This window comes from Gallus gallus, chromosome 1 (genome assembly GCF_016699485.2).
Source record: "Gallus gallus isolate bGalGal1 chromosome 1, bGalGal1.mat.broiler.GRCg7b, whole genome shotgun sequence".
Lineage (NCBI taxonomy): Eukaryota > Metazoa > Chordata > Aves > Galliformes > Phasianidae > Gallus > Gallus gallus.
The window spans coordinates 9750437-9774165 of record NC_052532.1 but is presented as its reverse complement, the minus strand read 5'-3'; the positions used below and the strand labels follow the sequence as shown (position 1 = coordinate 9774165).

General features: G+C 32.7%; 1 protein-coding gene across 2 annotated transcripts in view; it reads right to left on the bottom strand.

Annotated features, from left to right (window-relative positions):
- Positions 1–23729, bottom strand: part of SEMA3E (semaphorin 3E) — a 133381-nt gene that overhangs the window by 69539 nt on the left and 40113 nt on the right. For both annotated transcript variants that reach the window (NM_204242.2, XM_046941061.1), the window contains exon 2: positions 961–1121. In NM_204242.2, the coding sequence (NP_989573.2) occupies positions 961–1121 (161 nt within the window). The remainder of the gene's footprint in view (positions 1–960; positions 1122–23729) is intronic.

Below are 23729 nucleotides of genomic sequence, written 5' to 3'. Positions count from 1 at the left end.
ATACATAAGCTTGGTGATCATTGCAATATTAAAACCAACAAAAGTCATCTTTCTCTAGAGTACTTTATTTACTTGCATTTTCATTCATTTAATCATTTGAGAATGAATGAAAATGCATCAAAACACATGGAAGAAATTTTAAAAACAAGGAAAACTGAAGTATTTCAAAGCATCTTTTATTCTTAGTCAGCATGACTGTGGCAGGAGTGGTGGTCCTAAAACCTCACTTCATCACCACATGCCTCTAGACCTAGCTACCAAGTGCAGAAGGAAGCCAGGGCCCACATCAACAAATAGTCAAGTCTCTTTACTTCATTTGCCAGTTTGCCAATCAGCTGTGGTATCTATGATGCACCAAGCTCATTGGCATGATTATGACATGAACCACCCTTCTCCCACAGACCTCTGAGTAGACTTCAAATGAAATTTTCAGTCAGTACTTACCAGCACTGGCTTTTAGTCAGTGATGCATTTTCTAAAGAGAGGTAGAAAATAATCAAAAGATTTTTCTTATAGTATATGTACTTTTCTGGGGGATGGGGGGAGGGGAGGGAGGGTGTATGTGTTTGGTGTTTTGTTTTTTTTTTCTTTGTTGTTGTAGAAAAACTACACTAATAAGCGAAAGATCATTCCTTAGTTACGTATCAGAGATGTAGACATCAGGTGTATATAAAGTGCTGTGCGACGTTCTAAATTTTAGTAAACATTCTGAAAAATAGTGAGAAATAACTTTCAATGTCCCCCAGCTCTTTTCACCCAACTGACCCTTATGAGATATTCCTGGAAATGAAATGGTAATTGATGTATTTTTCTTACCGATAAACATGACATTAAAGTTCATGCACAAAATGTCAGTGTCTACAAGAGCACCATTATCTCATTTCCAGTCATGCAAACTCTGATATTCTATGCTATGCACTGTAACACAAAGTGATGAACATGTACATCTTTTTACTGCACCTCTCGATAGTTGTTGCTGATTCGATCCAAACTGAGGGAGTACAAGAGGTCTCTTCCTCCCACGAACAGTCGCTCTTGATATTCATCCAGGAGCATTATATGAAGACCAAGATATCCAAATGGGCTATGAAAGACTGACGTCCTGTTTAAATCCCAGAGCTCTGAAATGCAATCAGAGTGTACGTGATAAATACCAAAAAGCTTAGCATCATGGCTTCATTTTCATATCCTCCTAGGGAACTAGACAGTAATTTGTCAGACATTAAAATGCTAATCATATAATCTTTGAGTAAGAAAGAGACACAAAACACCTGGGAACAATTTTCAAAATGAGCCAGCTCTTTAGGAGACTTGCACGTGAATCTTTTCATCATAATTTTTGTGCTCGGTCTATCCAGAGGTGAGGATGTGAGAGAGTAAGCTTTCTCCAAAACATTTTCTGAAAAGGATAAAACACTGCTTAGGACATTAACTGTAAATGTGAAGAAAGGAATGAACTGATGCAAACTGAAAAGTTACTGGAAAATATATCCTTGTCTTTCACTCAGGCATGTCAAACAGCAGGCATATTGTATGCACTACACTGTTCTGCTTTTGTTCTCTTGGGGGGAATCCATTGATTGTTTTAACCCTGGCACCATCTCAACTTAGTTCATGGAAAATATTGCCACTAAATTCAGTGAAAAGAGTACAAAGTCTGTAAAAAACATATTCATAATTTTCCAAGTGATTACTGATTTTGCCAGGACGTACTTTCACGTGTTAAGGCAAGCTGGGGTTTACCTGTTCATGTTCCAGGCTAAAGTCATTTCCACAGAGAAAGTGAAATTCATCCTGTGTAATGTTGCAGAAACTTGGAATCAGGCCCCAGGAAGAAAGAAAGAGGCAAGCACCGGGTCCTTCTGCACTCGAGCAGATGGTGCAGAGCACAGTCTGGCTTGCAGCAGTTCAGAAAGGCTGACAATCATTTTGCTTTGGGAAACCTCTAGAGAAGTCATTACGGATTGCCCTAGGACTGCCTCAGAAACAGACGAGCTGGGAGTGAAGAAAATGAACTAGGTTCTTTTGGCTATATTGTGATGAATTGTTTTATTTTAAAGAAAGAAAGGTCGCACTTGATAAAAGTCACCAAATTCCTTTCAGTTTATCCTCACAGCTGTCCTTACTTGAAAGAATTTTATCATTCAGTAGGTATATTAGTATGAATTTTATCATTTTAATAAGAAATTTAGCATTCATTAAGTAGATGAATTCAATCCAACAGACATATTTCCACAACTCATTTTTATTTTAAATTATTATTTATATGTGTGGTGATGAAGCAGTTTAGTAATTAGATAAGTATGTTTTGTTATATTTGACCAAGTTCAGTTCAGGAGAGGCCAAAAGCAACTAGTTTCTTCAAGTGGTTTCCCTAGATGATAAAATTTTTATTAAAGGAATCATTCAGCCTCACAACTGATTTTTTCCCTAAGATATCTCCAAAAATAATTAAAAATTTGTGGAGAACAGTTTTAATATGTAAGTTTTCTGTAATATTTTCAAACTGAAGAAGTCAAAACACTTTGCATGTGAGTGTGTCTGTCCTGATTTAATAAACAGAAAAAATAAATTTTATTTGTCTAAACTTAATATACTGCAGTAATACACCTAGTGCAAGACTTCACAGCAATGAATAGATGGTGCTTCTCTCGCCAAGTAAATCCAACAGGCTGCTGTTTCAGAACGTTGCTTGCTTGATATCAAACTAGGAATGGACTAAAATCAGAACTGGAAATAGTCTGCTGGTCCCAAATAAAACCATTTTTTAAACGTTTGTAAAAACATCCATTATACTTTATTTTCAAGTCTGTCCAGAAAAATAAATAAAAAAATAAATAACAATTACTTTTCAAAATTCTAGTTATATCCAGCCACAAAAGTACATTGGTACATTGTAGTGGATTCATCTGCTTACTTTCATGCTATCTTGAAGGGAAATTTTTCGTAACTGATACAAAATTTCTTGACATAGATCAGAGAGATCACTCACCTGTTTTCAAGAAGAATACTAAGCACTATGAATTCTTCTACCTGATCGTGTAAACTGGTAACTACTTGTATAAGAGACAGTCCTGCCAAGCACACCTGCAACTTTAATTGTCTTCAGTGAACACTGAGAATGTTAAACATTTTTCAGGATCAAACTTGTAAAAAGAGAGATTACTAGCAAAGCCTCCACTAGAGCTATACTGACCTGATTTTGGCATGATACTGGCTGTGTGTGTTGAGGCCAGCAAAGAAGTGAATCTGACATATGGGAGGGCTAGGAAAAAAAAAAAAAAAAAACAAGAAAAGAGACCTGGGGAGCAATTTCGTTACTGAAACACCAATGTATTAGTATTATATAGCTCCTTTGAAGGGTACTAGGATTTGTGGGCCTTGTAGGATATCCGAGATATTATGTTACAGGCATTCTTAAAATCAGGAGAGTAGCTTGTGGATCTTTGCACTTTGCAGTGTTGAGATACTCAGTCACTGAAATCAAAGCACAATTGGAAACAAAACACTTAAGTTTAAAGCAGCTTTCCCTAAAATGTACTCTCAGTTACCTTCAAGAAGCTTATATTCATGAGAGTTGGGCTTCTGGTCATGCCCACATCCTTCAATTGAATGATTCATTTTCTTGATCATACCTAAATTTGAACATGAATCAAAAAGATGATGTTTTTCTAACTAATCCTAGGATTTAACAGTTGCAATCATGCTGAGCGCATGTAACGCACTCACAAGATCAGATATTTCTGCTATCTTCTTTGAGAATCTGGCTAGGGAAAATATAATGCTGCCTAATATTTTAGAAATGTTCTAGTGACTAAATCTGTTACCTTAGAAATTCCTTTTCTAAATGCATTGACCCCTAGATATTCCTCTTTGCATAAAGAGAACAAATCACAAGCTACTAGCTACTAGATTGATAGGGAAGAATGGATGCTTTCTCCATTTCCTATTGAAGATGTACAACAAAATCTTCAGGTTCAGACAGAGTAAGCAGGAGGAGAGTGATAATTTAGCAGTTAGATTGCTTTTCTGGGAAAGATGTTCTGGCCCAAGTGTTCAAAATGGGCTCTGCATTTTGTATTAAACAGTTAATGGATAAAATATATAAACTGATCTAGCAAGTGGTCAGGTCCTCTCATGAGAATGACTACAGATTTCAGCTGAGAAAAACCCTACAATTTATTGAGACTCTATAGATTTCTGTGACAAAAAGCTCCTTCCCTATAAAGGTCTTATGTGAAGAAATCAAGAGCAGGAGAAAAAGAATAGTTTTTGAGAGAGAATGTATTGTTAGTGTTAGTGAAGACAAAGGAGAAAAGACCCTTCCTACTCCCATCAGTTGGTGAAAATGGACCTTCACGATGCCTCAGTGTAATCATCCTTATATTTAAGAAAACGTTATTTAGTTATTGCACTATAGTGCCTTTCCATTCTAATTTAAAAGTTCTATACCAGAAGTAAGAAAGCACCACTAAAATATAAATAGTATTTTACTTCACAAAGAAATAACAGCTTCAGTATTTACATATTCATGTAAATCAGTGTACTTACAGTGAGAGCCTTAAGTCAAGTCTGGGCTGCTAGATTATGTTTCAGAAAAGAACTACAATATCTGTGAAGAACAAATCTTGTTATTTCCTGCTTTAAATGACAAGAATAAACCTGCAGATTTCTTGTCTGTCTGCCAGTGCTTGCTGGCAAATATTCAGACTGATCTTCTTTCCTGTACTTTTCCTTAAACAAATCTAATTCAGTGAACATATTCACATTATATCCCTTGACAAGAAGGACTCTAGTTATTTGTTATGCAACGTTAGTTATATTTGTAATATCTGTTTTTATTTATTTATTTTTAATCATTAGTATATAATCCTTTCTAAAAACAGTCATTCCTATTTTTTTAAATAATAATTTCATTATTTTTATTCTGTCAAGATTGTTTTGAATATAAGTGATAGATAACCAAAATATAATTAGGATATTAAATGCAAAAAAGCTGTTACTGCTTCAAAGTAGCCAGAGTATAATGTATTATCTTGTATAGCAGGTAACATTTTATCAGAAATTAAAAACTGAGAGAGGAAGGCATATCTTCAAATATAGGATACAGATAAATATCATTTCAGATATATATTTCTTTCTCAGGGTGTGAAAAAGTTGATGTTGCTCTGATCTGTTTTCTGTAGCATTACATCACCACAACTGCAAAATTGCTCTTGCCCTTTTTTGCCCTCATAAAAATCTTTGGTTCCCCTTTCAAATTCTACAGAGATATAGTCTCACCTCCCACACTACTATATTCTGCAGTACGTTCTTCCAGTGAAGATGTTATCCAGATGCAGGGCACTGACAAATGAGTCTGGCAATTTGAACTTGTTGAGTACATAAGGTGAACATCTCAGTGTAGCTTTACAGGAAGAGGTAGCAATCATCCCCATCAATAGTATAAAAGGCCAGAAATATAAAGTCAAAGTAATATGAACACCTGAGTAATATTTCATATTTCCAATGAGCAGCATAGTCCTAGAGTATAAACATTATAGTGGAACAGATTTTTTAAGAATTTAGTGAACTTTACTGAATTTTAGTTAATTCAGCTTTTTATTATATAGCTAATAACAACCAAAATCTGCTTACACATAACAAGAAAGGAATAAAAACAAAAGGGAGGAAAAACAAATGGGAGACATACAGAGACAGCCTGAAATATCTGTAACAGTTTATGAAACACAGATTAACAATAAGATCAGGCAAGTATCCTAAAGTTTAAACCACAAGAACTTTAAAGTAGGTTACTATTCAAGAGTAGTCTAAAGAGTCATTCATCACAAAGACAAAAATATAATCTTGCAAGTGGTTGGATCATTCTGACAAGTTTAAAACCTCTAAATAGCAATATTCCACATAGAATTGTTAACAGGAGGCAGAAATGTTTTTCCCTGGGGAAAAAATAGAGATGGAAACTCATCTCAAAACTATTCTACTGAAGATGAGCTCATGCATTAGCAATTTTTACTTTCCTGTGCTCGTAGTCATCAGTCGTCTCTGTTACTGCAAAACTGATTTCAGTCAGGACAATGGTTGCCATGTAGCAGAGAGATTCACTAACTCAGGTGAACCAGTGGGCATTAGAAAAGGAACAGTGCGAATTGGCTAGAGGCAGCTGAATTCAGTGAAGTTTGCTAGCAAAATCTGAGCTGAGATCAGTAAAGGCAGGATTAATTGCAACTAGCAAACTGATTGAAAAATCTTGAATACTCAAAGTAATGGTGAAAGCTGCCACTGAACTTTTAATACATGGGTCTTAATATACTTCAGGGTCTCATTTAAGGAATGTGAGTTAATAGGAGGTAAATTTAAAAGTCTGTGAGTGAGTCTGAAGTATGAACTTTCAATGCTTGAGTTTTTATCTTGTGGCTGCCAGGAAGATGCCTCAGAAACTTGGCAGGGCACCAGACAGAAAGTAAATTCTAGTAATGACAAGCAGAAAGCCATTAGTCCATAACTACTCTCACATGATTCAACCTCTGCTCCTAACAGCAGGGAAGTTTGGCTATCTAGCTCTATTTGGAGAATGTAATTGGCTTCATGAAGTGAGCTGGTACAGCAATTCAATGAAAAATGTTGTTTGGTGCTTTTCTAGATGTTTTTTGAGAATGTGTGGACATAATGATGAGATTAATGATAGTGAAAAGCAAACACGCCTTTAAAGATCTCTGTTTTTGACCTTGTTTAAATTGCAGAGGCAAAATTTTCTGAAATTATAAGGTATGGTTTGGGCAGATGAAAATATTTTTTATCTGTATGCAATACAAACATGTCTCTTCCTTTACAACTCTTGGGAAAAACAAACAAACAAACAAACAAAAACTATAAATAAAATATGCAATGTACCATAGGGTATATTTCTGTTTCTTCTACATCTATTTAGCTTATGGCAGAAGAAAAATCAGTGAAATTTGAAAGCTTTTAACACAGCTAATCATGTTAGCTCGTGAACTTATCCTTGATGTTTCCATTTTACACTATTATATCTTCATCTGTTACATTTAGCAAATATTTAGTTTTTCTTCCTTAGTGGCAAAGCATTCACTTACTGTCACTATAACTCTTCTGTTTTTAGTTACTAAACAGAAATATAACCATTACAGATCTATCAAGACACATAGTATTGGTATGCTACATACTTCTATAAAACAAAACTTACGCTTAGACAGCATTTCATGACATTTATAGTAATTTTTGGAAATGTGTCCAATGAAACTGTACATCAAATTGAAGATAAACACATATAATCTTCATGAGGGCTGGATTAATGACATTGTAAGCACATACTAATCTAGAAGAAATTCAGTGCAGTGTAGTAAAATCTTAATAATTTTAGTAAGTAATCAGACCTACCCAGTAATTATAGCCTGTTAACAGGTTGCCTTGAAAGAAAACTTATTTGTGAATCGATTTAATACATTTACAATACCTGTTAACAGGTGCATAGTTTGCTACACTATTCATCTTCTGAGAGTAAAATATGTGACCCTGCTAAATTCTAGATAACTTTTTCTTATTTTCATTACCTGAACTCACTATGTCTTCTGATACAAGGCCTAAGCCAGAGTTCATTCATCATTTTCCCTGTTAAATTCACTGACTTTTATCTAGGAAGCCACAGATGAAATAGTTGTGATATTGCATCCAACTAATAGATTTTCTCCTGTATTTTATCCAAATCCACAAAATAACAGACAAGGAATTATCTCAAAAAGACATAGTAATCCCAGTGCTAAAATGGCATTCAAAGGATAATTGCTTTCATGCATTCACATCATACTGTTAATAAATTGGAATTTAGCATTTCTTTCCAGAAATTTTAAATTAAACTTACTATACAGATTTCATAATTACTTCTAGGTAACTGGATATTCTTTGCATAATAGTGATTCACTCATTTTTTAAATTCATTTTTATTCTAGATAGCAAATTTTGGCAAGTAAGCATATTCTCTACAGTTGTGATGACATACTCCTATTATTTTTCTATGATTTTTTTTTTCTCAGAAAATATAGATGTTCTCTGCCAATGCATTTTAACAATGTGTTTGTGATAGAAAATATTAAACTGTATTCTGTGCTTATGCAAATGACATAATACCAAGGCCCCAGATCTCTGTCCAAAGTAGAGTAGATATTTACTCACATGAGCAAAATTAAATCAATATAATGAGACTGCCTAAAATAGTCTAGTGATTTCAAATCCCAATGATTTTTATCACTTTAATAAGTTATTTTGAACGCTGGTGATAAGAAATGTTAATTATGTAGACAATAACAATAATTGTTATTATCATTCAAATTTTTTAAATGTAGAATTTTTGATAGAACATTTGATAAATACATTTTTCTACAAAAGCAATCCATTAAAAATATAAATCAGTCTTTTAATATGAAATTATTGCAGTCTAAGACATCCATGAAACAGTTCTTGGGCACATTATACACTTCACCTAAGGTATTTCTAAGAAAGAAAGCATACAGATATATACCCTTTTTACATTATGCTCAGATAAAATGCTTTGCATTATATTTAATATCTTAATAGTGGTAACAAGTGAAAGAATTGATTTATAAAACTCTTGAGATTTAGAAAAGACATATGGTTCGAATAATCACAGCCCTCTTCTGATGAAATACAGCCAGTCCAGTCTCTTCAGGGCTTGATTTATTAAGGTGTACCACTTACTACATGCTTATTACCACACCAATCAGGGAAGAGTAGAATTCTTCCTATGGAGGGATCCAGTGTTTTGACAGAAAGAGAATCTGGTGCTTTCATTTGAAGTGAAGAAGCCAGAAGTCAGTATTTTATACCATTTAAAATGAGTGTTAAATTGAATTTCCTTTGAAAATATGGATGAAAATGAAATGAAATGAAATCCCATGTGATTTTCAAGGGCATATGTTCTTGGGCATGATGATATGTGATTGACAGTATACCCTAAGACTGTCTGGAATCATCAATGTGATTAAAAAAAAAAAAAAAAGAAGGCAAAAGGAGGCACTGTAAGAAATACAAGAAAAAGAAGGAAAATTGACATGGAAAGAACAAAAAGGATGAAAGGGAACTTTCAAGTTATTTTTTTCTGCCACATCAATTACTTCCAGCAGATGCAGCTTTTAAGATAATATTCCATAGGTGAATTCGAAAACATTTTCAACATACACTGAAATAAACTCTTGTTTTACTGAGCACAGCATCTCTGAGCACCAGTGAATGGAGCTTTGTGGAAATTAATAGATTGCTACCACAAAGTCTGTTCTCTTTAATTGACCAGAACAGCTTCTCCAAAGAAGATTAAATTGACAGAAAGGAGACAAGTATTCAGCTACTATACAGTTTCTTCAGAAATCCTACCTTAATTTGAAATATCTGACACTAACCTATCCATGATTTCAATCTGTTTTTCTTTATATGTCCCAAATACCTTTGAATATGAATGAATACTGAATAAATCAAAAGCCTGTTTGTTTCTCCAGTTTAATTGCGTCATCTTCTTTTATTCTGAGATGGATTTTTATGAAAGAATTCAATTTCTTGAATTGTGGAGGGGGAAATGTCTTATTCAAGTTTTGTTTTGTTTGATGTCTTGTTTATGATGTTATCCAACTGCATTTTTTTTTACCAGAACAAGAGAAAAAGTCATTCCAATGACACTTCAAAATTATTCTGTAAAAGAATGTAAACATTTATAATAAGGAAATTTAATAAGTTTTAGAAAGTTAAATGTAATTGAATTCTACCATAAAATACACTCTATACAAGAACAAATGCTGTATTTTGTCAACATTTGTGACTGTAAGCCCTGAAATGAAAACATCTTAAAAATCTTTGTCTCTACTTTTTCTGACCTAGAATGACCAATTGATTGTAAATTAATTAGTACGTTACATGCCCTGGATGAAGGAGACAAAGTTTATTCAAATAACTTGGGAAATGTATTTGAAAACTTTCAGAATCAGTAACACCTTGCAAATATTAGCAGTCAAAACCTGCAACATTTTTGCATTTGATTTTAAGCCACTAGAACTCATCAAGTTGATCTTAAGCACTGTAACCAGAGAATAAAGTCAACATTGGGTAGCTACTAATGACCTCAAAACTATTACAAATTATACTGTGAACCACTGCATATTATTCTTAAACTTTCACAGATTTGTGCAACCATCCCCCAACACTTTTCCCACATTATTCCTTGGCAGATTTTGCAAGTCAGAGGGATAAGACTAGTACTTGTTTAGAAGTTAACTGTACATTTGATGTAAATAATATCATTTCTCATTGATCATCAGTAAATTCTTACAGTAAATTTTGAAATGATTTTGATTCAGCATCTAATGGAGTCAGAGATTTGTTCCTAGTGAATTTCATATGTACTTCATGCTCATAAACCCTTCATATTCATATTTTAGAAAAATACCCACGGGTAATAAAAGTCCCATCAAACTGTAAAGAAACCTACATGTAAAGTGGAAAAACAATCTGACCAAATTACAAGTAACATCTCTATATCCTCATTCGACCTGATTGTAACCATAAAAAAATCACATGCCATTCATTCTTCAAAACAGAACACAACCTTGATATTACCCTGTCCTGATTCAGGCTGCGTGTCATGTAGAAGTACTACAAACTTATCGGGTTTTCCTCCATTATTTTCTTCTTCACTGTACCTTTAGAAATTCACCTTTGTCTTGGTGCTTGTTTAGGTGTTGGTGCTTAACTTTCAAGTTTTTAGGGTCAGCCTGCCTTTTCTTGTGTTAGCTGACTTTACAAAAAGAAGTTAACTTAATATTTTCATTAATTGTCTTTTTTTTTTTTTTTCCTTATAAGAACTCTTGCTTTTTATAGTATAAAGATGCAATATAAATGAGAGGTGGACATATGCATATTCATTTTTGTATACTGGCATTGAAATAATTCTTATAGACTTAGTGCAGAATTCATAGTGACCTATAGATTGTTCTACCCAGCACTGCAAAAACAGTCCTTTTCCCTAAGAATTTGCATTTGAACTAGAAGACACAATGCAAAAGGAAAAGCTTAAATTACAAAGATAGGAAAATGAGAAAATAATAATTTCTTATTTCACCAAATTCTCCAGGGCTTGGTTTTATCCATCTGTGATCTACAAGATCATTCAGGTAGACTATATAACAACTGGAAACCTCATATTTTGAATGCATGTACAATGGATGGCTGATAGGGCTACTGCTATCCTGTGATGAGAATTTGCTTTCAGAAAAAAGGGAGAAGAATAGAATACACATGAGATATTAGAACTGGGAGGAAATTTCTTTCTGGCACTGAAAGAATTTTTACTGACTTTGAAAAAGGCCAAAATGGGATACAGTCTTCAAATACAGAATTATTTTCATATTGACTTAATGGAACTACTTTGATAATTTTGCATACTGTATTTTGATTAAATCTGTCTCTTCTTAGCCAACTAACATTTCAAAGTGAAATATTCTTTGAACAAAATAGAAATCTTCATTTAAAATGTGTAAATATCCTTTTTTTTATCTGCCAAAATAGTAGCTAATGAAAGCAGCCCTTGCTTTGATTTCCACAATTTCATAATACTATTTCACAGGAAAAAATAAGCAAAAAATGTCAACTAACCAACTGAAAAACCCTGAGATCCATAGCCAGAACACTTTTAAGCATACCTGATGACGCATACTGTAATACATTTTACAAAGTTTGAATCTTTAAAAAAATTTGACTGCCTCCAAAAATAACCAGTGCTTTTGAAAAGACAATGTTTCATTAGTTTAATTACTAGGGATTTTTCATTGTGGTATGTTGAGATGAAAAGTTGTAGAGAAGAAAGATATAGCAGATAACGTTTAGAGACCCTATGCAGGACTACAAGTTAACTTTTGAAGACTTCTTTTCTTTCTTTTCTTTTCTTTTCTTTTCTTTTCTTTCTTTTCTTTTCTTTTCTTTTCTTTTCTTTTCTTTTCTTTTCTTTTCTTTTCTTTTCTTTTCTTTTCTTTTCTTTTCTTTTCTTTTCTTTTCTTTTCTTTTCTTTTCTTTTCTTTTCTTTTCTTTTCTTTTCTTTTCTTTTCTTTTCTCTTTTCTTTTCCTTTCTTTTCCTTTCTTTTCCTTTCTTTTCTTTTCTTTTCTTTTCTTTTCGAGGCATAAAGGTTACATTCAAACTTAGATTCAATGTAAACATGAGAACATTAAAAATATTGTATTAGAACTACATACCCCAAGTACCATAGCATAGATGAGTCTGACAGCATTGTTTTTGCTTGAAGTATAAACAGAAAAATATGTTGCAATATAAACAGAAATTCATTTAAATGTGTTGCAATATAAACAGAAACTTATATTCTTTTATTTATTTATTTATGAGTATGGATTATTTGAGGACAAGCTCCGTGCTGCTTCAGCATTTATACTTCAGGATACAATTCTCCATTCTCGATACTATAGAAAATATGTAACATGAGCATCAAAACTGTCTGAAACAGCTTGTCATAGAATAATATATTTATCAAACTGTCATAAGTAAGTACACTTAGGAATGAGTAAGCCCTAAACATACATTATTTAACTGAAAGCTATTTAATTGTTTATATTATATTTCATTAATACTTTACAGGAAAATGTTTCACTTAAGTAGTTCTACCACTTACTGTATAAACTTACTTGAAGTTCTAGGGAATATTCTCTCTTTAAGAATTAAAGAATTGGAAGCATTTTCTTTTACTCTGACCCTCCTAGGATTTTAAAAAATACTATCCTCTTTGAAAACATCTTTCTTTATAGAGAAAGATAAAAAGGAGTAAGTACATCAGAAAATGCATATATGTGTAAATAGAAATGTAGTATATTTAATTTATTCGTGACAGCTCTATTTGGTGAAATGAGTACCATCCACAAGGGTTGCTCAGAAAGTAATGTGCTCTATTTTATTACGTTGACTCATGAGATCAGAGGCAGATAGATGGTAGTATAGCAGTAAAGGCTGAACCTTCCCACTAATATTCCACTAAGTTTTGCTGTCTTGCGATAGATGGCAGCAGAGGGGAAGTCTGACAAAATGGTGTCTGACTTGGAAGCGAGTATAAAGCAAAGGCGTGTGATTGAATTAGTCCATGTAGAAAAAATTGTGTCTACTGACATTCATCAATGCTTGCTGAATGTTTATGGAGACCTAACAGTGAATGTGACCACAGTAAGGTGGTGCATGTCACATTTCAGCAGTGGAGACAACAGAATGTCACCTCTGCTGGTGTAGATTTTCATGAGTGTGGCATGCAGCCTCTTGTTCATTTCTGGCACAAATGCATGGCTAATGCTGATGCATAAGTTGAAAATGAACGTTTTGCAGCTGAGAATTTGCTCTATCAAATAGTGTTATTGTGCTCTTTGTATCTGTTGTAGTTTCCATGGAGATAAATAGGAGGCATTAATTTTGGAAGAACTTATGTATATAAAAAGTACCTGATTCCAATAGGCTCTTTTCTGGAGGGATAGATGTTTCAATCTAAGAGCTGAATAAACAACTTTTAGATACCAGTGCATAGGTGGCACCAAGAGGCCACATAGGCAACAATGTGTATTGTGTTTATATCACAAGAAAACCAGATGAAAATGTTCTTCCCTCCAAACTTCATAATCACATATACTTGTTCAAGTTGAGTGTATGATAACTGTCAAATATTCTCTCTCCATTTTGCTCTTTTAGAAACAATAGAAAACAAAGTTTTTAAAACACAACAAAATCATAAATACATGCTTTTGAAAGAAAAATAAACAAAAAAAGAGGAAAGAGGAAAAAAAAAGTCAATAACAAACCAAGGAATTATATTTGGCAATTTAACAGTAAGTTTAGAAATAATGTGACAGTCAGGTCTATTAGCTTCAGAATAATCTGCAAAGGCAAGTACTGGAACTGTTGTTAGATGAGGCAATTAAGCAAGGATGGAAGGAAACGCTTGACAGTCTACTCCAGTTAATAGTCGTGTACTAATTGGAAGAGAATTAGACATTTTCCAGGTTGTTTTTCCATCTTTATGTTCCATAGTATAATTTACACTAGAGAATGGAATTTTCTATATGCACAGAATATTGATACCAAGTCATTAGTTATAGATGTCACTTTTCCAGGTAAAATATTTATGCATAAGAGTAAGATAAAAAGATTCATATTCATCTATTTGTACAGGCATCTGAGGTAAATACTCTGTCTCTAATTATTAGTATTCTTTTATTACTATAATTACTTTATAATTACTATAATTAGTACTCTGTATAAATACCTCAGAATATGTGCATGTGTATGTCTATACACAAATATAGAGAGCATATATATATATGTGTTTATATATGTATGTGTGTTATTTCACAGAAAGGTCTCGTATGAGTGATACTGTTTGCCATTTCAAATTATGTAAATGAAAGTAGTATCACCAAATTAATAATAGAAATACAAATGTAATAGCTATGATATTATGCATTTTCAAAAGATTATTTGAGAAAAGTAAATTTAATAAAAGCAGTAACAATCTGTTGGTTTTTTTCCCTGTGGTATTTTTTTTTCTTTCTTTTTTTTTTTTTTTGTTGTTGTTTTTTTTAACCTCTTAAACTAGTCTCAGTGACACTACTACAGAAAATACAGTTAATCAATAAAAATTGTCACAGTGCTTATGTATAATTACAAATTCTCTATGCAGGTCTTGCCTGATGCTAGTTTTAAAGCCAGTTGACATTGTTTTCTCTGTGTTTATCACTTCTTCTTATCACAGTCATTGTGATATCTATAGAAAATATTTTTTTCCTGTAGAATTAATAATTTTGGTGATTCAGATATCACGTGACCCGTGTCCTTTTTGACTATCAGTGTCCTCAACCTTAAGAGCCCATCATTTTGGAACCTGCACATTTTTTTTCTTCTTTTGAAGTGTTGTAAAGATTGTAATTAACAGAAAGGAAGTCCTTTAGAAGGATTTATTTTCTCTGTGTACCTGTTTGTTTTTGTTATGTGTTTGTGCATGATGCAATATGAAAGCTGTTGTTACAGAAATTAGAACTCTAGAATCCATGGTGTTTTTGTAGGTGCCTTGACACTGTCAAGGTAGCAGCCTCTTTCACTAATCCAGGTAATCCTGTACTTGCATTTATGTCACAAATATAAGCATCAGCTCTCTAATGCAAATTATGTGTCTCTGCTTCAGCTAACTAGTACTACAGACATCTAAGGAATCCTTTCATGTTAAATATTTATCTTCTTTTTACATTCATATGAAAGAGAGTTTTAAATGTAGAGGTTCATTGCACAAGAGGTCCATAAAATTTGGATTCATTTATGCTTAATCATCTTCATCTGTTTTCCGGTATCATACAACTTGGGCTTTAGGTCACAGAACTCAATACATAAACACTGAATTTCACCTCAAGCTGCAAACTCTGTATGTGTAATGATATTCTTTCTTGAAGTCTAATAACTATTAAAAAAAAAAAAAAGGAAATAAGAAAAAAAAGGATAGAAATATCTGTGATTAAAAGATTAAAATGTAGCACAACAAATCCACAAATGTATATGCATGGATTCAATTTCTAATGTGCCATTCAGTTTAAGTCTCAACAGGTGAAAGATCACAGCTGTAAAAGAAGGTGACATGATCAGCTACATTTATGTTTCTGATTTACTTATGTAATCTGCCAGTATAAATGAATTCTCCATTCATGATGGAGATGAAGATATGATGCCAACTATTAAAATCCAAAATACTTATAATTTAGCAAAAAAAAATTCGAGATAAATTAAGTAAGTCTGAATTTAAATGTACCAACATTGGTTATAACCATTTCTTTTATGATTATAGTAAGCTCTAATGATATTAAACTAATAATATAATTTTCACTTTGGATGTTACAGGTTCATGTATTTAAGCTAAAGATTATGAGTTCAATCTCCACATTATTTGATTTCTCCTTCTAGTTATAAAATTAATCATGCACAATAAATGTCAGAAGCCTACAAAGTCTATTAACACATGTGGATCATTTGTTCTTCTTTGTAGCCCTGATGGATAAAGCATGCTTTGGTCATTGTATTGGTCCAGTAGCAGAGCTGGAAAACGGGAGTGATACGGTTATATAAACCATAGCACAAGAAAGGCAAGTCATCCATGAAAACCGAGGCTGGTTTCAGCATGTCAGGTTTGAAAAACAGATATGCACAGTGAATTAGGAGTGCTTTTGAAATATCAATGTATGGTAGGAGATAATGTTTTAAGACTATTATTAGATTATTATTTCAGCAGGAATATTTCTGTTGGGAATAAATGCACTTCTTAATATGCCTCATTTTTTTAATCTCCCAAAGTTGAAAACTGTACTTGTTTCTATTGTCTGTAATTTAATTGAATTTAATGCTTGGAATGTTGCAGTAATATGCAGTAAGTGATATGCTCTTTGACTGTGAAATAGTAAACCAAAAAATTTATATTTCTTTCTGCACTACAGAGCTTTCTTATTGTAAAGAAAAGATTAGCTTTAGCGTGAATTTCTGTTATTCAATCATAATTAGAAATGACACATAGAACTAAAGTAAAAACAATGCTGGCTTTATGTAGATTCGTATTAACTGGAAAGCTTTTATGTTTTCCATGTTTCGGAATTTTCATTGTGTTTTTAATTGTGAATGACATCTTGCAAATCTAAATAATAGTTGAATAGTAGCATTACTTGAAGAGCACCACGAGAGGTACAGAGAAATTCTCTTTCTCCAGTGGTATAAATGTGTTTTTTCACATTACCTTTTCCTAACTCCCATTAAATACTTCTAGTTCTAGAAGAAAGATGCAAAAGGCTGCAGTAGCATTCAAAAATACTTTCCACTTTGATATATTTCCAGTCAGATAATTAATTTAAATATTTAAATTAATACATAGCACTAAATTGTCATTTAAAGTGTGATAGAATTTTAATGTTTCACTCCATGTTATTTCAATATATGTTTAGATTTGAAAAATAATACAATTTGAAGTCAGTAAGCACGTTTCATTTCAAATCAGAATGTTTCTATTCTTTTGCAGCTATTATGACAAGTGACTTGATACAGACTATCAGTATTTTAATTTTTGAAAGGTCCAGTGCAATATTTAGAATTCAAAATTCTTAATTGAATGAAAACATATATTTAACTTTTAAACAACAACAACAACAAAAACTAGTCATATTCTTCATTTGTCTGTGACCAGAAACTGTCAACAATCTATTGAATGATTTGAGGGCTGTCTCATTTTTTCAGTCAATTTTGACCTTCCTAATTTTATTAATTTATTGTAAGAGGATCTTATAAATTTTGTATTCATATAGACTAAAACTGCCAACAAAGGTATAATATATCATTTATACTCTACTTGTAATCTATTCTACAACGTCGTCAGCTTCCATAGTGTCTGTTACAGATCTGACTTCTACAAGAGCTGGAGTGTTAAGTTTACATGAGACAGTTTTACACTGCAAGTTTCTCTTGTGATTGTAGAAAAGATGCTGAACATGTGACAAAACCATGAAGACCTTGAAGTCAGAAGAAATTGAAAAATAAACAATTTCATTTCATTATTTCATTACATTTTATTTCATTTCATATTTTTGGAATACTTTTGACTGAATACTGCTGATGTTTAAACTCAATGATTTGACACAGACAAATGACTATTTAGCCTGGGCAGTTCTTATTAAATGTATTAACTTTTGTTCCTCTCATATGTCAAAATTAATTGATTTAAGCAACTGACTACATAACATCATGATTAGTTATATGTAAAGTTTGTTTGTAAAATTCACACATAAGAGGATGGAAGCTGAAGTTTGTCTGTCAGGCTATAATCTAACAAAATATTTAAATTATAAAAACAAAGCTGTTTTGCCTGTTTGCTTGTTCTTTCCACCACTGGTAACATATTGGTGGAACAATTGGTGGAATAATTCTTAAAATGGTGGGTAGTTGTCACATACCTGTATGCACTACATGTTGTAGCATAATCTAGTAGGAATACAATGTCAAACTGAACTATTTTAAATATCAGTGTAATGCCCTTTCCTTGCTTATAAGGAAAATAAGCTTTTAAGCAAGAATATATTTTGCTACTAGACTGCATATGTATTTATTTACTCATGCACACAGATCAATAGAAATTTGATGTGAAGGCTGGATGTGGCTCCGGGCAGCCTGGTCTAGTGGTTGGCGACCCTGCACATAGCAGTGGGGCGGTGAAACTAGATGATCTTTGAGGTTCTTTTCAACTCAGGCCATTCTATGATTCTATGATTCTATGATTAACACTGTAAAATAATTCACTTTGTTGTTTCTAAGAATTGGAGATTGCTGAAGAATGAATCACTTGTTTTTCAGGATACCTTCTGAATATAAATATTTGCATTCCTTAGAGGATATTTTTCTCTACAGGAGCTAGGCACTCTTAGCTTTGGCTTTGTGCCTAACTATACACCTTTAATGTGTGACTGTCTCAAAACTCTTGCATGGAGTATTTTACTGACAGGTTAAATGTGGAATGTTTAGGGGAGAGTAATTTCAATTAAAAATGCAATAATGGCATTAAAATATGCACTATCAGTAAGGTCTCTTGCCTTACTTTCAATAAGAGCTTATTAGAGTTTGTTGAATTATTTGCACAAAGGGAATGACATAGTTGCCAGTGTTGTGGAGAGTGGTACCTGAGCTGCATTTCAGAGTGAGAAAAATATCAACACTTTAAACTGATATTCACATTTTTGCACTGAATTCTATACTGTTAATTAGCTAGCTTGTATTTATAATAGGTTTTACAGTCAGAGCTGCTGAGAATAGCATATTTTCTGCTGCATTTCTTGAAGAAAAAGCATTAAAAAGAGATATTTGATAATGTTGATTTAAGACAGAAATGGGTGTTATCAGAACTGTGCAGAAGATCAATGAATTCTATTGTAACAGTGGGGTTGCTCTGTCAAATATACACAGAGGCCTGTATAGCCTTCTGCACTTCTACGTAGGAATCTGCTACTTAGACTTGGTGAGCTAATAAACTCTATGTGAGAACTATTCCACATTATTTAAAACTTTGCCTTGAAAATAGAAGGCTGGCATGTTGCTTACCACCTACAGTTTCAAAAGATAAAAACTTTTGAGCATCAAGCTAGGGAGAGGAGACATTGTATTTGAAAAGACAACAGAAATAAGGCAAAAGAAGATAACCTAGATTGAAACTCATTGTGTCCAAAAAAAAAAAAAAAAAAAAAAAAACCAAAACCAAAACCAAAACCAAAAACACTGACTGCTATAACAGCATTAATTATTAATGTTGCAAGCAATAGCTACTATTCTAAAAAGCGTCCTCTCTCATAGACGCAATGGCACAGCTTGAAGAGACAGATTCAGTGACAAATTTTTAAACCACTCATTTTAGAGTTACAAATACTCTGTTGCTCTTCAGAAACAAAGATGTGTTCAATATCTTCCTTCCTGAAACTTAAAATAAACAATTTGCTTATGATTTCTGTAAAGATCTCTTCTTTCTTCCTGAACCAGTTGGTGAGCTACATATTAATTTTCTCTGGTCAGTTTTATAACAGATTTTGAAAAAAAAATGTATCTGTTTTTCAATAATTTATTATACTGTTGTGGATCCTTGTGCACCACATGGCAATTTCCACTTAGTTATACGTGTTAACGCCAGAGGTAATTATTAGCACACAAAGAGCATGACTTTCAGAGTGGGTGTTGACGCACCTGTAATAGGAACAGGCTCTGTACTGAAAAGCCCTCACCTCAAGTAGAAGTCAGAAGTTGAAGAAATTTCAGAGAGATCTTCAGAGTTAGTCACAAGATTTTATAATATCTTTTGTTTTTTGCTTTTATCTTTTACTTTTTGCTCTTTTCCGTGAGCATTCCCCACCATGCCTTGAGATTATCCACTATTGAAATGAAATAAAATACTAGTTTAAAGGTGACCACTGCGGCTTCTGTGTTAATGGATACTCTCGTTCATTGCAGTTTAAATCACTTCTTTTCACTCTTTATTGCTTCCAGGCATATACTCAAGTCATATAATCTGTCACTGAGCACAGAAATCGTTTGTCAAATGAAACTATAGGGTACAGTTGAAGGTCATATCACTTCGGTTATTTTTTTGTTTGGCTGGGTTTTTGTTTTGTTTTGTTTTGTTTTTTTCCCATGCACAAGAAGTGTTAGCTCATATATGTCAATTCAAATTGGTTTCATTACACGTGAAATGGAAAAAACTGACTAGCAATGGCTTTTTATATTCAAATACTTCCTTAACGTTACACACCATGGAAATTGTAGAGTGAAAACTAACTTTGAAAAGCGAGGAAAACTGAGAGAGCATGTGGTGGAATAACCAAATATAGCAGCAAGAGTGTTTAATGGAAACATTTCTTGAAAAGCCAAAGTTTTTTGGTGGCTGAGAACAAAGGATGACTAACAAAGAAAATGATTAATTCCCTTTTGTATATAAATGAAATGCTGTGAAATAAGAAGAATTACCATAAAAGAAGCAACTAGTTACAACTGTCAAGTATGAGATACTAAGAATTCACATATTAATAATACTAGGCTATATCCAATTAATCATGTATCTCAAAATGGCATAAAAAAATCTTTAATTTCTATCTTTTTAATGCAGTATTGATGGACTCCATACTTATTTGTAAAGCAGCCAAAATGTCAACTTGACAAATGTTTTCACGTGATCAAAATGGCTTAAAATTGTGTTATTTCTGTCACATACTGATGAATGCAGGAAACTATAATAAATCGCAGTGGGTGGAAACAAATACAATTTTCATACTCTCGGCAAAAAAATGTATTATATTGAACAAAAATTTATTGAAGGAAATCTCTCTGAATAATTTTTTTTTCTATTCAATAATGAAATGTAAATGAAGAAACCAAGAGATGTTTTTATAAATCTGTGCAACAAAATGAACATACTGAGCATCTTTGCATTAACAGCCTTTTTATAGAAGGAAGCTAATGAATTATATTTGGTACTTGAAAACATTATCTCAACTGTGTTTAGGCACTGTTATTCTCAGATAAGATCATTCATTGATAACAAAGAACCATTGGTGATGATCAAGACAATAACAATTGATACCTGTTCTGTTTAAGAAGTATTAGTGGTTCAATAGGCCCAGCTAGTATGACAGACTATGGTCTCCTTGACTACATAAGTATTACTAAATAAAACCATTTTATGGCTCAAAGAGCATGTGGCACGTATTCATAAAACTAAACTGTTCCATTATCTTAATCTCCAAACAGCGTAACATCATCCAACCCCCCTGCTCAGAATGGGCTTTGTCATACTGTTTCTCAAACCATGCCCAGATATTATTTGGAGTGCTAGTTTTCACAGTTGCCAAGAAGAACATAAGAAATGTAAATGCTAGGGATAATCACAGGTCAGTCTTTCAGTGATATTTATGCTCTCAATCCACTTTTAAAAAATTAAATATAATATTTCCTGCTTACTAAATCCATCCTTGCTAGGTTTGTTTTAAATTAAATCATTTATTAAATCTATTCTATTCTTGAAAAGCATAATTATTTTTCAACTGGTATCTTTCAGCATCAGTGAGATAACAAAGTAAAAAAACTTATTTTGTCCCAAACATCTCTTATGTGTACTATAACGAGTCAGATTCTGAAAGGCCTAGTTCTTTGCCTTTGAGACCGAAGGAGCTGTAGGATTATATTCACTTTCTGAATCATAGCCAAGGGGCAATAATGAGCACAGATAGTTTTACTATACAGCCTTAACTACTAATGGTAAGTTCAGTTACCATCTCTAACGATTTTAAGAAAAGAGTATCTGCAATCCATTAATTAAAATCTAGTTAGAATCTGCTTTGATAAACCGAACATATTCAATAATAATGTTTAATTGAGGAAACACTAGAGTATTGAATGCAAAATTAAGACATTCACTGTATTTGAATTAATCCAAATCTCATTCTAACAGCATGGTTAGTCCCCAGTAAATCTGTATCACAGATTTTTTTCCATGAAAATATTCTAATATTTAATGAAAGTTAAAATATGGAATCTGTAAAGACACATGTTCTGCAGTCAGTATATATTCCTAAAGAATAAGATGTTGCGCATATGCTCAAGTTATTATCCTTAGGGAAAATAGTGGGGTTGCATGAAAAATATGTTAAATTTTTGAGTAACTTGTATTTGTGAATAATTGTGCCTTACGCTGAAGCTAAGAATAGAACTTAAAGATATGTTTTTCCTCTTTTACCATTTATCCCTTGCATTTGAGGGCTACTTCCCTGAATATGGGGAACTCTGCTTTAGACTAGAACTTCAAGCATGCTAGTTAGCACACTGGAAAGATGTGGGTCTCTTTTTAGGGGGGGAAAAGGAGCTGTATACTATGTCTGTTTAAGGAATAATCTACAAATGATTACTGTGATTATGAATACATTTACAACTTCAAGTTTTTCCATTTTTTGTATATATTAAAATAGTCTAAATTATAAACCATGACTCTGCCAACCTCTTACTCAACTAAAGCAAGAAAAAGGTTTGTTTTCATATGTCATTTGTAACCTTTGCCTTCTCACTTCAGCTACATGATAAATCATCAACTTGTTTGAAAAAGCCTACTTTCTTACTGTAAGAAATGAATAATAAGAAGTTTGAATTTGTTATAGAATCAGCCTTGCCATTCCAATATATTCTCACTCACTTTTTGCTGTAGGCATAGTGCTACATTTTCCAATCTGTAATTTTGACGTGCTGAATTGCATAATCCAAAATTAAACTATCTATACTACAAAACCACATCAAAGTAACACAAAGGAGTTAATTGGCTCCACAAGAGGACTGCAAGTATATTTTCCAGTACTACAAGTCCATTTAGCTAATTGTTCTGAGATAATTCTGAAATAATTTGCTCATACTAAAAAATAATGCAAGATTAATTTTAAATTAAGTCATTTGCTTATCTTGATGCCATTTTCTTCTGATTATGGCTAGAAATCTGATGCTTCAGGAACCACAAATAATTTTTATACAAACTGGGTGACATGGTATATGTGTTGCACCAGTCTTCCCGTGTATGATGCACAGCCAGAAACAAAAGAATGGATTGATACTACCATTCAGTAATGTCAATAATATTAGTAACTTACAGCCAGTCCTATCAGTACATTGATCTGAAGTAAAATATTCAGTCCTAAAGGTTACAGAAAACACATTACCCTTTGAATATATTTCCACTTCACAATGTATATATAATTTTAAAGAGTACTGTATATAAATCTTCTTATTCACTTACCCATAGAAACTAAGAATATTAAATCTTTCTCAACTCTTTTTTAAGTTTTACATTTAATAGATTCTCAATAATTAAATCATGTTTAAATACATTCAGATAAGATTAGGACAAATAAAATGCCACAGAAATTAATCTCAAGTATGAAGAAGATGACATTATCAATTTAGACTGTGAGTCAGTTCCAAGATATTATTGTCTTCACCAACACAGACATATTCCCACTGACCACATGCAGCAGTTGCAGTTTGGCTGCTCCTTTTCACAAATAATTTGGCTTCCTCTCAGTTCACTCGTGTAATGAAAAATGCGTCACTGTAACAAAATTTCCACGAGCAG